At 38.3% G+C, this 19,739-nt stretch overlaps 1 protein-coding gene across 1 annotated transcript in view; it reads right to left on the bottom strand.

The window, feature by feature from the left end:
* NFKB1 (nuclear factor of kappa light polypeptide gene enhancer in B-cells 1) overlaps positions 1-19,739 on the bottom strand; it is a 125,568-nt gene that overhangs the window by 51,717 nt on the left and 54,112 nt on the right. Inside the window, exon 7 of the mRNA XM_011943214.1 lies at positions 3,996-4,144. Within this exon, the coding sequence (XP_011798604.1) occupies positions 3,996-4,144 (149 nt within the window). The remainder of the gene's footprint in view (positions 1-3,995; positions 4,145-19,739) is intronic.

Below are 19,739 nucleotides of genomic sequence, written 5' to 3'. Positions count from 1 at the left end.
TCTGTTTTGGTACCAGGACCATGCTGTTTTGGTTACTGTAGCCTTGTAGTATAGTTTGAAGTCAGGTAGCATGATGCCTCCAGCTTTGTTCTTTTGGCTTAGGATCGTCTAGGCAATGTGGGCTCTGTTTTGATTCCATATGAACTTGAAAGTAGTTTTTTCCAATTCTGTGAAGAAAGTGATTGGTAGCTTAATGGAGATGGCATTGAATCTATAAATTACAATGGGCAGTATGGCCATTTTCATGATATTGATTCTTTCTGTCCACGAGCATGGAATGTCCTTCCATTTGTTTGTGTCCTCTTTTATTTCGTTGAGCAGTGGTTTGTAGTTCTCCTTGAAGAGGTCCTTCACATCCTTTTTAAGTTGGATTCCTAGGTATTTTATTCTCTTTGAAGCAATTGTGAATGGTAGTTCACTCATGATTTGGCTCTCTGTTTGTCTGTTATTGGTGTATAGGAATGCTTGTGATTTTTGCACATTGATTTTGTAGCAGTGTGGTGATTTTTCAAAAAGCTAAAAACAGAACTACCATTTGACCCAGCAATCCCACTGTTGGGTATATACCCAAAGAAATATAAATCATTCTATCATAAAGACACATGCATGTGAACGTTCACTGCAGCACTATCCATCATAGCAAAGACATGGAATCAACCTAAATTCCCCATCAATAATATAAATAAAGAAAGAAAATGTGGTACCATATGTACCACGGAATACTACGCAGCCATAAAAAAGAATAAGAGCATATCTTTTGCAGGAACATGGATGGAGCTAGAGGCCACTGTCCTTAGCAAACTCATGCAGGAACAGAAAAGCAAATACTGCTTGTTCTCACTTGCAAGTGGGAGCTAAATGATGAGAACTCATGGACAAAGATGGGAGCAACAGACACTGAAGAAGGCCTTGTTTCTCCTCTGTATTTTTATATTTAAATATCCACTCCTAGTGCTTGCCAGTTGGTATATTATATATGTATTAATTGGAAAAAAAATTCTACATCTCTAAATCAGAGCTGCCAGAAAGCAGAGAGGGTGTGGTGATTACTAGTGAGGGAACTGGCCTAAAGCAAAGTCAAAGAACACAGACATTTTCCATGGAATAAAAATGTCAAAGAACTAAAATACGTTGAAACAAATTGTTGATATTCAGGATTTAAAATAAAACACCAAACTAAGATTATTATTATTATTATTTTTACCAAGAAAGGCAGTAAAGGTTAATTATATAAATGAATAAAAAATAAAAAGACAAAATTAAAGCTAATTTTAAAAAAACATGAAAATGACAAATTCCCTACATTACAGCAATCGAACTTATAATCAAGACTTGGTTATTTAAAACATGAATATTTATAACATAGATCAAATCCTTTCGAAAGTAGAAACTAAGTTTATTAAGAATTCATGCTGAGGGAAAGGTGAAGATAAACACTCCAAAGAAAGTAATTCCTTTGGTTTTGACAATTTAAAAGTTATTTATCTTCTTACTGCCATTTTTTAGGTATCTTTTTTTGTATGTTGGATTAGTGCCTTGCTTGTGAATCTATACTCTTTGCCTAATCTGTATTATTGAAAACAGGTTATCTTAGCTTCATTTCTAGTATTGACAAGTCTAAGACATAGTTTTGGCTATCTTCCTAAGTTTCTCTATGTGATACGCTTATCTACAAGTCAGAACTAAATACTAATAATCAATGTCATACCATAAATATGTATGTGGCAAGTTTGCTCATGTTATTTCATAATATTACATAATGTTAGTTCAGTCTAGAATTCTGGAGATGTAAACAGCCTAAACATAAGATTCTGTAGTGAAAACCTCTCATTTTATGAGGGAAGACATTAAGGTCCCCAAGAAGTCATATAACTTGCCCCCAGTCCTCTGTTGAGAGCAACAGTATTGGGAATAAAATTCTGGTTTCCAGAATGCTAGCATGATGTTCTTTCTATATAAATGCAGTAAGTTTTGACATTGAAAACCTTAAAAATGTTTATACATAGAGATAGAAACAAATGAATTATGAAGCAAATAGTGTATTTTGTGAAACATTGTAAGCAAAAATTTCTCAGCTAAAAATCAAATTAGAAAGCGAGTACTGACTTTTCATAGAAAACGCTAAACACGTAAGACTACTGAGTCTATTGTAACTCTCAAGTGGCATCTTGATTAAATTCCTCACTGAAATTGTATAGGGTTAGAAAATCTCACTGCACTACAATCAGACATCATGATCAAACTCAGGAGCTGAGATGCTCAAAATGTTTGTTGAATGAATGAATGATGAGTTCTCCCAACTACTGAGCCCACACCCCACTGCACTACAAGAGAGTGAAAGAATCCCTCACTTTCCCTGGAGACAATTTACTTCTATTCCCTCCCTAAGGTCTCAAATTTAAATAACCATTAGTTCTTTCTAAAATCCTGAAAGATTACTAAAGCAAACCACAGAAACACCAAATTACAGACAACATACTGGAGGTTTTATAATAATAAATATTAGTAGAAAACTTCATGTAAAATTTCCTCTAAAGGATACGATTATAATACAGATTAAACAAGACCAAAGAAAATAAACTTCAAACTGACAGAAGCCTACTGGAATAGATGGGCAGAAACACTAAGTGATCAGTTAGTCTAAAACTGTGACAATTAGCCTGCATTTCAAAGCTCTCCTAGGTCAACCAGGAACTGGAAGTGTATTCCACAACTCATGATGAACAAACTGTGATATACAACAGGAAACATGCCAGTCTGTCAAGAGGATGTTGAAACAAGTTCATATAAAGCACACTTTAATTTTTCAAATCAATTTAAGCTTCTTCCTTCAATCTAGAGTCTTTTATTTTCTAACATCAAAAGAATCCGATTTTAGTGACTTAAAAGAAAGCTCTCTCTCTAGGTTTTTCACACTTAAATATTTTTACAGTCAAACAAAGAAATACCTAGGAACATGAAAGCACAACCTCCAAAATAACAACCAATTTGAAACTTGATCGGAATTCAAAGCCTGAAATGCAACCATCAGCTTAATTATGGTTGATTTAAACAATTCCTTTCTTTGAATGAATAACCCAGATTAACTGGGATTTTAGCACAAACTATTTAAACCAGGATTAGAAAACCCTGAAAAATGTTTTCAAAAATTAAACAAAATTAAAAATTTCTTCTTTTGCATTTAAGGACTCCCAAAGAAAGACTTAAAACAACAATTTTTAGAATTATTGACTGCACATATCAGTTTGTATTGTGCACTATACTATTACTCTGTGTGCTATTTTAGCATATTAGGAAGATGAAAATATCTGCTTTTTAGCACAATAAATATGACTTATTTAAAAACTTAATTCTTTTGGATTGAAATTACTTCTATAAAACTTCAATCATTAAAAATTGCTTGTTTTATTTGATCAACCGTTAAATGAATATGTCATTTTTTATTTACATTTCAAGCCTAACGAATGCCAAAATAAATTTGCGTTCCTTGGCTTCTTATCTGTGCATACTTTCTAAGCAGCAGAGAGCTGAAATGATATTTATGCATTCACTTAAAGCCCTAAATAGTCACACTATAAATCCACTGAAGAAATCATCAAGAATGTAAAAGTATCCATAAAGTGATGATTTCTGCTATAGTTAGGTTTCTTTAAATGTGTCCTTATCTTTATTTCTAGGAGAAAAAAAAAAATTAAAAGTGGCACAAATACCTTGTAGGTCAAGTGACCACATATAAGTGGTCATCCAAATTGGGCCACCTCTGAGAGTAGAAGACGGTGCTATAAACAATTAGGCCAGGTGAAAACTGGGCAGTCTCAGGCAAATCTAGACATGTGGTCACCTTACTTCTTGGAGTTCAAATGAAAGCACAAGTTTACAGTTTTTTGAGGCCATTTGAGGGTCTCAGAAAGGTCCCTAAGCCTGTTCATTCTAAGTTTCTGCATCCCATATTCTATCTGTTCCTACCTTCAACAGCATCATATACCCCTACTTACCCGACCACCATGTCCTTGGGTCCAGCAGTTACAGTGCAGATCCCATCCTCACAGTGTTTTCCCACCAGGCTGTGGGCATGCAGGTGGATATTTTTTCCATTTGTGACCAACTGAACAATAACCTTTGCTGGTCCCACATAGTTGCAGATCTATATAAGAAGCACATTTCAAAAGTCAGCACATCTGACTCTCCAGCAACATGGAAAAATGTTTATGATATGCCAGTAAGTATAAAAAGTACAATATACAATTATTCATATATGTATATACATGATTACAGCCCTGTTTTTAAAAGTATGTGATAAACAAATGACAGGGTGGAAGTAAATGAAAATGTTAATGGTGGTTGTTTTGTGTAGTGGGAAGATACACTCCAAGAAGCAGGCCACTTAAAATACAGTATGTATTGTGAAAGTTGGAGCAACACATCTTAGAGGATGCTGTGTTGTCATGAAGCCTCCTTTCCTATTAACCAAGAACATGCTTTCCTCTGCACCCTTATCAAAATTCTTGGTCACAAAAGCTGGGTAAATGATTGATGAGAAGGAAACTAGTGGTTGATGGGAATCAAAGGAAGAAGGGAGGTAAGCAGAAACAGTCCATCCTGACTCTGTGCCATGTGATTAGACAGAATCCTGCCCAGGGACCTGGTTCTGAAGTTTGGCTACAAACACTCAAGCATGAGGACTTGGCCTCCAGTCATCTCTTAGGATACCTGAGCCTTCAGTAGCCCTCTGAGACTTCTGATAATTGAGTTACATATGCTCAGGTCATAGTAAGTGTTTTCAGTTCAAAAAAGTACACTTCTTAAGTACAAATCCTTAGATTTCACCCCTGTTTTGCTGTTGTTTGATAAAATTAGAGTTTTCTATTTAAAGTAATTTATTTTTTATTGGTATGTCTTTAAAATGACAATAGCAATAAAAAGGAAATAGCATGGAGATAACGACATTTGTAGCAAAAAACACTTAGATACCCTTTCTTCTTATTAGTCACCTAGCCCCCTATAGTAGACCGGATTCCTTCTTTGAGAAAGTGCCAAGACTAAAGTCATACTAACGTAACAGAAAAGACTTTATTTTAACCCTCTTAAATCCTATCAAGTCAGAACCCTGTGATAAATTCAGCTAAATACTTGGAAATGCATTATAATCTCCTCAAAAGATAAACTACCATCCTGGTTTGCCTGGGACTGAGGGGTTTTCTGGGACACAGGACTTTTGGAGCCAAAACCTAGATTAGTTGGTCACCCTATCTCCTTAGCTCATACTGTACTATTTTTTTTTTTTTTTTTTGAGATGCAGTCTCGCTCAGTTGCCCAGGCTGGAGTGTAGTGGCATGATCTCCGCTCACTGCAAGCTCTGCCTCCCGGGTTCATGCCATTCTCCTCCCTCAGCCTTCCAAGTAGCTGGGACTACAGGCGCCCGCCACCTCGCCCGGCTAGTTTTTTGTATTTTTAGTAGAGACGGGGTTTCACCATGTTAGCCAGGATGGTCTTGATCTCCTGACCTCGTGATCCACCCGCCTTGGCCTCCCAAAGTGCTGGGATTACAGGCATAAGCCACCGCGCCCGACCCATACTGTACTTTTTAAAGGACTGCATAACCTAAACCCCAAATCTCTCAACTACACAGTAATTCAAAATGCATAAACCTATAAAAGCAGCCCACAGTTTGAAAGAAAGAGAGAGAGAAGAAAAAGAAAGGAAGGAAGGAGGAAAGGGAGGAAGGAAGGATGGGAGGGAGGGAGGGAGGATGGGAATCACACCTAAAGATAACTCTTTGATGGAAGTCCTAATGATGTAAACTTGAGGAAGATCCTAATACTCCTTGGAAAGAGACAGAATCCTTTTCAACTAGCCTACTTCTACTATAAACTTCATTAAATGGATTCATATTTTATTGAAGCAGGGATTTGGTAGGATTTTCTTAGTAGGGCCTTTTCCCCAACCCAATATTTCATCCAAGAGTCGAAGGCTGATCAGAGTTGGCATTACTCCCCAGAGTTTGCAGGGAGAGAAGCTTCACTTGTCAACAAAGGATAGACTCCCCTACAATCAACTGTGCAGCTCCACCTCAAGGCCTCTATGCATGCACTTGGCTAAAACTGCTGCAAAGGTCTGCTTCTAAACCTTCTAAACTCCTTCTCAAAGAGCCAGGCTCCCAGAGTAAGCCAACCACGAAGAGGGTTTCTAATTAAATTTGATCTTGACCACCTCAAAGCACAAAAAATTTCTTAAACAGGTATAACATTAAAAAAAACTCTGGGTATAAAGCTAATTATGAATTCAGTGCTTTCCCTTTAACAAGGAGAAAGTCTCTGCCCTTAAATGTGGGACAGGGCATGAGAAGTTCTGGGTTTGCTCCAAAGCTGACTGCTGTCCCTAGATACTCCCTACAGATTGCTGATGCCAGTTGTGTTTCTTGGTGTTGACATCTGAAATCAGTCTTTGTTATGATGATATATCCCACAGGGGCTTCTTCAGCAATAAATCAAGAGTGAAATAACACGAAATAAACCATGCAATTACACTTTTAAGTGACACCAGCACAGGACTGCAAGAGAGCAAGGCATGAGGTAATGCTTCACTTGGGTGAAATCAGGTAGGCTTTCCACTTAAACAGGACACCAGAAGGAATCCATAATTAAAGCCCAATCGCGTCAGATAACTGGGCCCGTCGATGTTACCATTATGAGGGAATTAGTCTCTGGTACTGAAGGAAAGAGGTCTGAGGTATCCTCAAAAAGTACTCATGTATTTTTCATACTACTACTTCATGACTGAAGGGTGGCAAGAATGAGGAACTGGGTAGTCCCTGAGGTAAAGGAACTGAACATGCTGCCAGTGACTCATGTGCTGCTAGATCCATTTGAAAGAGTCCAAGTCAGCATCGCATCATCTGGTTTTCACAGAGACCACAGGGCAACGGACAGGGAGCCCCCTGGGTTTTGTGGACTTTCCAAAATACTGACTACTGACTGAAAGAAGAAAACTGATGTATGACAAGAGAAAATAGTGATACTATTCGTAAGTTATATGGCACATGAAGACACTGGCACTCTAACATGGGGGAGACCATACTTCATAGGATGCCATGATGACAGACCACTGTTTGCAATCGATTCAGAAATTGATTTGCTCTGCGGAGATCTTAGTTCTTTTTATTCAGTCTTCCTTTTACTTCTTTTACTCCTTTGAAAGTTAAGTTTAAAGAGAGCAACTGTGTCTGTTTGTTTTTTTTCAAAGAGGCTGAACATTGCAGGCTCTTATTAAGAGTTAAGCTTTCCGGCTGGACGTGGTGGCTCATGTGTGTAATCCCAGCACTTTGGGAGGCCGAGATGGGTGGATCACCTGAGGTCAGGAGTTTGAGACCAGCCTAGCCCACATGATGAAACCCTGTTTCTACTAAAAACACAAAATGTTAGCCAGGTGTGGTGGTGTGCACCTGTAATCCCAGCTACTCAGGAGGCTGAGGCAGGAGAATCACTTGAACCCAGGATGTGGAGGTTGCAGTGGGCCAAGATAGAGACACTGCCCCTCCAGCCTGGGTGACAGAGCAAGACTCTGTCTCAAAAAAAAAAAAAAAAAAAAGAGTTAAGCTTTCAATTAAAGCCAAGGAGACCAAGGTGATAAAACTGAGTAATCAGCTACCCAGGGACACTGTAAGAGCATGGACTTCAGGGACATACTAGCTGGGCTTGAAGATAGTTCCCCATTTCCTGGTTGTGTGACTTTGGGCACTGCTCAGTTTCCCCATCTGTAAAAGGGAGATAATAATAGTATCTCAAAGGGTTGCTGTGAGGACTAAATACATTAATGCATGTAAAGCCTTTACAACAATGCCCAGCAAATAACAGTAGTTTAAAAGCATTAACTTGTCTTATTTATTAATTTATTACTATAAGGTACTCTTCCACCTAGAGATTTTTAAACAATATGACCGTCCTGAGATTATTATTATCTTATCTAAAAGCAGGTGGCTGGAATAAATGACTGATTTAGGTCATTTCTATTTCTAGGGTAAATCTTTTTTTGCATGCCATATTTTATTGGGCTTCGTTAATTTTCCAGTAGTAATTATGTTATTATAGTAACAGCTATCATTCTTGGAGATACCCAGGACTTCTTGGCATTCTTGATGAAATTTAAGACTTTCTTCCAGGAGCTTTATGACTCAATGCCTACTGATGACCACACACTGGATCTGCTTTTTGAATAAGCCATAGAAACCATGGGTCTCAGATAATACCAGTCTCAGTCAAATTACCTCTTTTTATTTAAAACAATTTCGTCACATTGGGGTAAAGCACGTGCTGGTTCTTCAAAGGTGGTTACAGGACACAGTCTAGAATTTTCTAGGAATCAGGATTTGAAATGTCCACTTTGCTCTTTGGGTAAATTCGGCCAAATCACTTTGGCAGAATGTAGAGTTAACATGAATGTAAGAGGTGACATATGAAGTAGTTCTTTTCTGCTTAGCTTTTCTTGTGAAGTGATTGATGATGATGATGATGATGGTAATGAAGAAGAGGAGGGGAAAAATACAAAATTTTCAAACGAAAATCTATCCTGACTTCATATGTGAACCTCACTTTGTCCTCTACTGCACTAAGCAGCAGAACAATGTGGTAAAGTCTAGGAAGTCTGAAGCTAGGCTGCCCGGCTCAAGACTGACTGTTACCACTTAGCTGTGTCAACGGGGAAAGATGGTTAACATCTCTGGATTTCAGTTTCTCTGTCTTTAAAGTTAAAAGGAATAATACACTTGATGTCATAGGTTTTTTTAGGATTAAATGAGTTAATGCAGTGCCTGGCACTTAATGGGATTAGTAATCCCAAATACAAATCCTCTCTCCCACCTAGGTAATACCTCACTAATAACCAAAATTTGTCTATTTATTCAGTGAGTATTTAAAGCCCCTCCTATGTTCCACACACTGCAGTAAATTAGGGGATGAAGCGATGCATGGTGAATGCAGAACAGACACAATCTCTGTTCTTGTGGAGAATTAAAGAGTGGGACTGACACTAATCGAATAATCTCATAAATAAATGTAAAAGTGTAACTGAGAAGAGCTTACACAGGAGATACATAAAAAGCACTTGACCAGGTCAGGAGGTCAGGGAAAGCTTCCTGAGGGAGTACTGAGGGTGGAGATTGAAAGAAGGCTAGGAGTATAACCAGGCAAGGGGATGGGTGAGGCCAAGGGGTTTAGAGAGTCTTCTGGCAGGAAAAACAGCACATGCAAAGGCTCTGTGCTACAGTCCTACTCAGGACCTCCTTGGACCTACCCATTACCACGTCTCAGGATTTTCTTCAAGCGGACAACTCCCATGTGGTCCCTCTGCTTCCCTATCGAGAAGTACCCATTCTTCAAGAGGAAGATCTAAACCTGAATCTTCCATGACACCCTCCTCCCCACTTTAGCCCACAAGGTTCCACTACTGCCTCCTTTTTTTGAAATTTGACTGGAAGGAACAAGGCAGGAAAACCATATGCAACCTAGCGCAACATGAAGACAGGGTTCAGTAATTAAATGATTACTGTCATACTTCTCTTGCTTGTTAAATTCCCAGAGCCGATACAGCTATACTTCCTAACTTACTGTGTTTTATGGAACATGCTAACTCAGATAATCCCCACAACAGCCCTGTGGGGTCAGAGGCAATACCCCATTCCACAGCTAGAGGAACTGGGGCTCAGAAGATAAGGTAGGTTGCCATGGTTCCTATAAATGGAGCAATCAGGCAATCCTTGAGCTTGGGTCTGTCCTCCTCCACAAACTATTCACATTTCCCATTTTTCTGTGCTACCATGTGACATGATCATTTGTTCTTCTGTGTGTGTGCAGTCTCCTCAGTGTTTCATAGCTCTACTCTGCCTAGACAGTGTTGGTAGATGACACTTATTTGTAAACACCTTGTATGTTTGGCTTTGCTGGTATGTGTTGTGAGAAGAGAGATCTCAGGAATGGTTATAAGAAGTGGTAGAGGTGTACTTGTCCCCTTGTAAGGCTCCTTTATAAAATCATGTCACAGACATGAAACCATGCATTCATTCTTTTCTGTGAGGTTGCAAGTCAGATTATCAGGCACAAAAAAAAAGGAAAGAAAGAAAGAAAAAGAATACTATTTTAATAATATTTCTCCTCTCAGGGATGAAAAACAGTCAGGCTTTATTGTTTACTACTTGTTGAGCAACCAGGGCAACCAGGAAGGACAGAATGACCTTTACCAAATAAGACAGTACAGAATTATGTCCAACACAGTTTCTGGCATAAAAAGATGCTTAGTAAAGTTCATCTCTTTCTCTGTTATGCAGGAGATTTCAAGTTGATCCAGTCTGTGATCCAACACCAGCTTTTTCCCCTCCTAGCTCTATGGCCTTACACAAATTAGATAACCTCTCTGAGTCTTAAACTCCACATCTACACAAAGGGCCAATCACATGACTTCAGAGGGCTGTCGTGAGGACTACGCAGTGCCTGGAACATGGTAGATACTATTAAAGTGCCAGTTTCTTCCCTTCTCTATTATTTGTAAAGACCCTTGGGCCTCTGAAAGGCCCTGTAAGGGAGGCAGAGTTGCTCTATTACCCCTATTTTGCAGATAAGAAAACAGAAGTTCAAACAGATTGAGTAACAAAGTGACATAATCCAAAGTCATACAGCCAAGACACAGAGGACCCTGGAATTCATTATGAGTCTTCTGAATATAAATGTGGTATTCTCAGTAAGGTAGGGGATGGCATGAAAAAAATCCTCTTTGACCCATTGTTGATGGCATTTTTTTTTTTTTTCGTTTCCTGGTAGTACTCATGGATGTGCATTGATTCACTGACATTCTTTCACCTGTTTCGTGCCCCTTTGAATGACCAACAGCATATATGGCTCATATCAGGCTGGGAGTAGAAGATAAAACTGCCATTTGACATAATAAATAAGCTAAGAAGTTCTCGTGAATTACACAGAGATGATGAATAAAATCTCTATGTATAACTTTTCTCTGAAAGTTTTACCTTTTCCCTCATACTTTGACTCAGGGTTTCCTTTTTTATTTTAATTTTCAGTTTTACCACATCAGATATAGCTGCTTACAAATTATGCTTCTTTTAAGAAAGAAGTAACACACTATTGCTAATTCCAAGAATTGCTGGGAACTTGGACCTCAACAGGTGTCACTAAATCATCAGCAAATTACCAATAAATCTTTACATTTGCATGGCCTAATCATTCATCATTGCAAAAGAACATGGGAAGAGCAGATAGTTTGTAATTTGTGAATGCATTGTCTTATAAATGTTCACGTATAAGTCTTTTTTTTTTTTTTGCCAGTTGGGTGGATTTTTAAACAGAAAATAATGTATACAATACTGGTATTCTAGTGCCATTTCTTTCCTGTATCTCTTTTTCTCTTTCTTTCTTTCTCTCTCTCTCTCTTTTTTTTTTTTTTTTTTTTGAGGAGGAACAGGGTCTTGCTCTGTCATTCAGGCTGGAGTACAGTGGTATGATCATGGCTCACTGAAGACTCAACCTCCTGGGCTCAAGCAATCTTCCTGCCTCAGCCTCCTAGGTAGCTAGGACTACAGGTGCATGCCACCACACCTGTTTAAATTTTGTTTTTCTTTTTCATAGAGACAGAGTCTCGCTATGTTGCCCAGACTGGCCTTGAACTCCTGGCCTCAAGGGATCTTCCTACCTAAGCCTCCGAAATTGCTAGGTTTACAGGCATGAGCCACTGTGTCTAGCCTCTTTTCTGTATTTCTTACCCTCTTTACTACACTACATGCGTTCTCAAATTCGTCTTTAAAGTATAATATATATAATATTAATTCAAATCTTCAAAAAATATCCTCTATCTGATCACCTCTCACTACCTTCACTGCTACTCCCTTGGTTTCCAGCCACCATCATCTGTCTCCTAAGCTTTGCTCCTATGTTTCCTCTGCGTGTCCTGTCTCCCCATGGCTTATTTTCCTGAGTGATCCTGTTCAAGTCATGTCATGCCATGTCTTATCACTCCTTCACTCAAAACCCTTCCAAAGTGAAAGCTGTTAAAGCTGAGTGATTAGTGCAAGGGGGTTCATTATACTAGTCTGTATTTGTATACGATTAAATTTTTCTATGTTAAGAAGTTAAAACAAAATCCTTTAATATTTCTCCATATTAAAAGACAAAATCATTATAATGGCTTACAAGGCCCTAGGCGATTTGACCATCTCATGTCCTCTCTGTCCTTTGTCTTCTTACTTCTATGCAGCCACATCAGTTTCTCATTGTTCTTGAACTTGCCAGGTGAGCAATCTTAGCTTCTGCATTTCCTATGTCTTCTGCCTAGAACACTCTTTCCAGGGACATCTGTATACCTGTATATTTCTTACCGGCTTTCAGGCTTTACATAATTGCCATTTCTCAAGGTGGCCTTCACTGACCACTCTATCCCTACCAAAACTTTTACCCCCAAATCCCTTGCTTCTTTCTCTGCTTAATTTTTCTCTCTATATTAATTACCATCTAATAACTACACATTTCATGTATCTTGATTACTGCCTCTCTTCTCCATTAGGATGGAGGCTCAGAGTGGGGAAGCTGGGTGTGGTAGTGTGCACCTGTAGTTCCAGCTACTTGGAAGACTGAGGTAGGCGTGTCCTTTGAGCCCAGAAGTTCAAGGCTGCATTGGGCTATGATCACACCACTGCACTACAGCATGGGCAACAGGGTGAGACCTTGTCTCTTAAAAAAATGAAATAAAAACAGTGAGGATATTGATTTACTCTCTGTTGTATCCTCAGTGCTTGAAATAATGCTTGTCATATTGTGGGCATTCAATAATTAATACATTAATGAATGCATAATTAATTAAGACATGATAAAATGTTATTTATGGAAGGCAATTACTAAAATATAAAGAGTTGGGTTAAGTGACGGGTGGTGGGTAAGGAGTGGAGATAACTGTATTTTTTTTTTTGTTGTTAATTTGTCTTTTAAAAAATGGCTAATGGAATACTATGCAGAAATAAAAAAGAACAAGATCATGTCCTTTGCAGGGACATGGATGGAGCTGGAAGTCATTATCCTTAGCAAACTAACATGAGAGCAGAAAACCCATTATTACAGATACTGCATATTCTCACTTATAAGTGGGAGGTAAATGATGAGAATACATTGCTACATAGAGGGAAACCACACACTCTGGGGCCTATCAAAGGGTGGAGGGTGGGAGGACAGAGAGGATCAGGAAAAAGAACTAACAGATACTAAGCTTAATACCTGAGTGATGAAATAATCAGTACAAAAACCCTCCACGACACATGTCTACCTACGTAACAAACCCGCACATCCTGCACATAAAATTGAAACTTAAAAGTAAAAAAAAAAAAAGGCTAGATACCAATGGAGCATCTCAATAGTCTATTTAAATTAGAATATGATTATTACACACCAGAGCAGAACACTGGTCTAAGTTGGAGGCAGAGTTTCTGGCTGGGGGCTCTGGTTGCTGCACTGGCCCTACAGTATCTGGTAAAAGGGATCTAACCACTAAGAGGTATGAATTCTGCCAGCTGTGAGAAAGTGAAGGGAGAGCAACTCTTGAATAATCATCCTTGGAAAACTAGGGCAGCAGTTCTTCCCTCAAATTCCAAAACACCCCCTTGTACTTCTCTCTTCCCACCCTAACTGCTGTTGCCCATTAGGCATTCTCTCTTGTACTGATGAGTCTTGGCACCAGACTCAAATATTTCCTCTATGCCTCATTTTGTTATTTCCCTCAGAGATCCAGGTTTTGCATTACTGGTCCACTTCAATTTCACTGTCTGTTATTCCTCAAATGAGAGGGCCCTTCTTTGATATTCACTGTGGTGATGGATAGGAACAACCACCCCACAGGACTTTATCAGGGGTAGTCCTCATAGTAGTGCAGGGGTACACCTCCAAGATCTCAAACTAGTGGAGTATCTTTCAATAAGGAGCAACAGACTTTGGAGTAAGACACAGCTGGCTCTGAATCTGGGCTCCCATGATCATCCGGCGGACTCTGTGAGGGTTACTTAACTTTTTTACTTGTTTTCTCATTTGTAAAATGTGAATACAAATATATAATCTCTAAATTTTCATAAGGATTAAAGGAGGTAAAGTGTCTAGTACAGTTTTTACTATATCAAAAGCTCAAAACAAATGACAGCAATTCTCATTTCTCTCTTCCTGCCTTAAGCAGATATCTGCAGCTGAGATTCTCTCTGACTGTAATGAGAAGGTAGAAGTCATTGCATGCAAGTTCCTTCACTCTCTCTCCTCCTTACTGTTACTGAGGCTCAAAACATCCCTGCTACTTCACATATCCTCTCCTAATTCAGAGAAACATGTTTGTTCCCTTTTCCAGGGCTAACCATTCTGTTTTTACCCTTAATGTTTATTCCTAATCTTCTTGAATTACCCTTCTCTTTCTCTCTCCAAAGGATTCTTTGCTTGTCTACAGATGTGCACTGCTTTTCCTCCTTATTCTAAAAAAAAGCCCCTTCTAGATAATGATGACAACCATAAAGGTTAACATCTATTGAAAACTATGGGCCGGGCATGACACCAAGAAATATTGAACGATTCTTTCATTTGATCTTCTCTACAATCCAATGAGAAAGGTTCTTAAGAGGAACTTATACCTGTTTGAATGTCATTCTATTTCTCCCTACCAAGTACATAAGAAAATCTCTGATTACTAATGCTGAACCACCACCACTTAATCTGAGGCCCTTTGCAAATGTAAGTAATCCCCTGATCTGTCAAATGAAAAAGTGCGTAAAGGTCATGACAGATTCCATGTTTCCAAACCCACTAGCCATTTCTTATTCCTCACCCCTACTTGACCTCTTTGAGAATGGGATATGTTACCATTCCCTCCTTGAAAGTCTCCCCCAACTCCCCATTTCACTGGCTGCTTTTGCTAAGGCACTCTTCCTCCTCCTCAAAGAGATGTTTCAGCAGAGATTGATGCTCGGTCCATTTCTCACCTTTATTGTGATCACTCCCTTGACATTCTTATCAAGTCTCCTGGATTGAACTGTCTACTCCAAGCAGATGACGGCTGAATTGAAATCTCATGTTCTCATCTTCTTTTTAAGCATGTGCAACCTTTCCAGCTGTTTGTAGGGTATCTTCCTGTCCATAATACTTTTACAGCTCAATGTGCGCAAGACTGAACTAATCACCTTTCTTCTCAAAGCTACTCCACCTCCTGCAAATGGAAATACAAATGCCGCCTTCTAAAAAATTGCAGCAAAAGCCTCTTTTCATCTTGGATTCCTCTCTGTCTCTTGTCTTTTATGTTTAACCAGTTGCCAAATTTCAGCTGAGTACCACCCTTTCTCAGTTTATCCCTTTCTTCCATTCTCATTCCTTAGTTTATCTATCTTAGCTTGAACTCTTAGTTTAGCTCATGAAGAATCCCTGCAATTCTTCCAACTAGTGACTCTGGGCCTTTCCCTTCCAATATGTGTTAGCAGACTGCTACCTGATTTGTAATCCTAAAGCACAATGCTGCTGATAATTTCTCATTCCTATATAAAATTTCTATTGCTTACCCATTTTCTAAAAACATAGTTTAAATTCTTGCATGATTTGGCCTTATCTAATATCTCCAGCCTTATTACCACCCTTGCCTTCCATGTGCTCTTCATTCCAGCAAATTATTTACTATTCTCCATTTGATCTCAGATTTCTACTTTTGAGCCTTTGCTGCTGATTTTTCTGCGGTGCTGTTTTCTCTAGTTAGATCTATGCTTTCATACATCTCTCCCTTGAATCCTTCTATAATCATCCCAACTAGCTGACTCTTGTAAATTTATCTTTACATTAGAGCAATTAGGTTATTTATTCTTTCATTCAAAAATTATCTTGTTCAACAAGTCCTACATGACAGCCACAGGTGCTGGTTATGCAGTGGTGATTCAGGTATTTAAGGGCATATCTTAGTCTCTCTATTAAATGGATGGTTTCCTGAGGACAAAGGCACTATTTAATTTTCTGTTTTTCCAACCCCTGGAACAGAACCAGTGCCTATTTAATCAATATTTGTTAAAAGAGCTAGTGAATAAATAAATCATTGTCTCCAGGCTATACTGAAAAAGGAGGGAGCAGAAAAGTGGTGTTCCCAGGCAACTTTAGGAAAGGCTGAGGACAGTGGGGCCCAATAGGCTATCCAACCGCTGAATGGTTACTGTCCTAGCACAGGGTTCATCTCCCTAATCCAACTCTGAGGGATCCCTGAGGAGTTTCCGCAAAGTCCTAGCAGAAGTTGAGTATATGAAGTCGATTAACTTTTGGAATTTTACTAACTCCACTGCTTGAAACCACAGTTAGGAACACCTAACCTGACAATATTCTTATTTCTAAAGAGGATTATTTTTTGAAGCCCTTGTATTCCCTTACACTTTTCCACTTCGAAAAACAATTTTCATTTACAGAGACACTGGCTGCAGAGATGCTAAAACATCTTAAATGTTTATAAATTCACCTCTCAAGTATTAATAGAATTCGACCTTGAGACACAGTTTTCCTATTGTGCGGGGGCTTGGCCAAGGAGGCAGACAATTGCCAAGGGTTGGTTCTAGGTAAAACTAGAAGTGAGACTGAGAGGAGATGCACTGCCCTGGCTGCAGGCCCTGTGTGATCTCACATTCACCACCAGCAGTGAGACTCCGCAAGGCAGCTGCATGAGGAGGGCTTTCCCCACCAGTGTCCTAGAGACATGCTGCCACTCCCACTGGAACACAGCCTTAACTTCGCAGCGTCAGTTTATGCTTCTGAGTCACTGAAAAATATCCCAGGAGTGCAAAAATAGGAAACATTAAACTCCCCAAAGTTGTAATTTAAGTATGATTCTGTTTGGAGAAAACAACAGGGATGACAGCACAGTTTACAGAGAGTCTGAATAAACTGTGCTTAATATAAATGTCTCAAAATTCGAGAATTTTGAGAATGTTCAAAATTTTCATTTTGGTATAATGGAAGAATGTTCTCTATTATACCAAATACATTTGTGTAAGGCACATCTTTTCCCAAATGTGGCATATTAAGCTTACTTTTCTCAAATATGTTTTAACTTCTTATTTATTTATTTACAGGCCTAGCCTGAAGTCTGCAAATTTTCAGAGAAAAACATTTGGGTTAATTTTTAGTGCTGCAGTAGGTGGCTAGAGTTCTAGTCACCAGGTACTGCTATGATACTGCATGAGTCACCTAACCTCTTTGGCCCTCTTAATTCTTCATTTGCAGAATCACTAGATAATGTCTCACTCATTTTCCAGCTCTAAAATTCTATGATTCCTAGTCATATGCATAGGACACAAAAGACAACATCCAAAGATCACATTTTCAAACTACAAAATAAAGTTTACCATCACAGAATTTCTGAGTTGGAAAGAACCTTATAGGTAAACTTAATTTTAAAATTGTCAACATTTTAAATACATTTTAAATACATTTCACCACAGTTACAAACTGAGAAAACATACAATCAACACTCAAATTACCTGTTGCAATGGGACCTCTGATAGCATGGAAAATCAAAGTTTAGAGACAAAGAAAAAACCTTCATGTTAGGCAAAGATTTCAACTTTTGTCATTAAAACTGAGACTGAATACCCAAAGTGTTTACTTTCAGTAAATCCAAGGAGGGCTCTGCCCTGGGTAGTTAAGTCCTGATAAGAATCTGTCTGTTCTGAGGATATGTCAGAAATGCTTCAATTACATAAGTAGGGAGAGTAAAAAAGACACACAAACAAAGATACACTGAGAAATTTTAATCTAAAAGGTTTTAAAAAAAATCCTTATAAATAACATAAAAATAATTAGAGTAATTAGAACACATTAGATATGATCGAAGTGTGTCCAAAACAAAAATTCTAGGTTTCTCATTTATTCATTGAAAATAGAGATTATTAATGTAAATATTTAACATTCTTTTAAAATGATTTTACAGTCTTTTAACACATTGTTTCTGACTCAGATTTAATTTAAAATAATTAAGAATATCTTTGACTCTGATACCCAAATTTACTTGGGATTGCATATCACTGATTTCTTATATCTTAAAGGTATACAATCACCCTCATGACGTATTTTTCTTGCTTAGAAAATCTGTTTTATCACCTTCACTGAAACCCAGTGGCTAGAGAAGCAATTAGGTTCTTAATAATTGAAAATACTTAGAGACATCATTCTGTGTAGAATTTCCTTTGTACTACAGTAAATACAGCTGCCCTGTACAAGAATTTGGACCATGTTGGGAAGAAGCCAATTAACTGTCCCTTTCTTCAAAAGGAAAGTACATAAGATGAAGAGCATTTCAGCTATTCTATTGTGATTTCCTGTGGAAAGCCCCTACTAAATTAAGAGAATTACAAGTGAGTAGAACTGGGAAATTTTCTTTGATTTCTTGGTGCTACTTTACTGGTCATTTTACACTCTAGACGCTAATAGGGCAAAAAAGAACACGATCTAAGTGTCAGACTGAGGTTAACCAAAATATTGTACCATCTATGTACTATGATGTAAACAAAAGTAGGAAGGGGGGAAACACCAAAATTTCTCACAAGTTCTAGGATCAGTCAGTAATTTGGAAAAATGGTAGTACTTTAAACCTGCAAAAAACCCCTTTAATGTCATAGCTTTATATTGTTCAGCCTGTATAAACCAACTAAAACACAAAGTATATGAAATAAGTCATACATTCTACAGCTTGGATAAAGTAGTGTGTAAGCTATTAATTTCTATTATTTTGGGGGATCTGTCAGAAAACTGTCCTATAACGAAATCTTGATTATCCCTTGTTACAGATTTATCAAGTAAACATTTTTTTAAGGGCATACAAATAAAAAAGAAAAAAAATTACTTGAATTGGTTCAAAAATGACCAGGAAGACTGCAGGGCAGGGAAGCTAACTTTTATTATTACAAAGGGTCTTAACAAAAGTTAGCTTCCCTGCCCTGCAGTCTTCCTGGTCATTTTTGAACCAATTCAGTGACAATGAGCTCACTTTGTCCTGAGGCGATACATTCCACCCTCAGACAGCCCTGATTGTCAGCAGCAACTGAAACCTCTATCTCCTGGGGCTTCCATTCACTGCTCCTTATTTCATCCTCTTGTGACAACAGGACACATTTAATCCTTTTTTCTCCATCACAGCCATTCATATATTTGAAGACAACCAAATCCTTCAGGCTATAAATCTCTCAGGCTCAGTAACTGACTCCCCATTTGAGGGAAATTTGAGTTCTGTCACTATTCTGCTCTGAAGACACTCAAGTTGGTTTCTATTTCTCTACAAATGTGGTGCCCAGCAGTATTTATTACACTGTATTCCTGGTGTGGCCTTTCATCACAGAGTGTAAATGAGATCACCACTTCCTTGGTCTTATGTATCATGTTTCCATCAATGCAGACTAATGAGGAATTACTTGTTTGGTAGTCACATCGCATTGCTGGTTCATGTTGAGTCTGTTATTAACTAAAACTCCTAGATCTCTTTGCATGCACTGCTGCTAAATCATCTCTCTTCCACCCTGTACTTGTAATTTGTTTTCTGTACGCATTTATATCTTTTCAGTATAATTGCTGAAGAATTGGGTCCATTGTCCCAGCTTTCAAAATTAATTTGAATTCAAATTGTTTGTTGTCTACCATTTCATGTCACCTGCAAATTTAATAAGAACCTTCTAGGGCTGTATCCAGGACACTGATAAAATATAT

Source organism: Colobus angolensis, unplaced genomic scaffold, assembly GCF_000951035.1.
Source record: "Colobus angolensis palliatus isolate OR3802 unplaced genomic scaffold, Cang.pa_1.0 Scaffold217, whole genome shotgun sequence".
Taxonomy (NCBI): domain Eukaryota; kingdom Metazoa; phylum Chordata; class Mammalia; order Primates; family Cercopithecidae; genus Colobus; species Colobus angolensis.
Note: the sequence above shows the minus strand (reverse complement) of the source record. Positions and strands in the feature narration are given on the sequence as shown.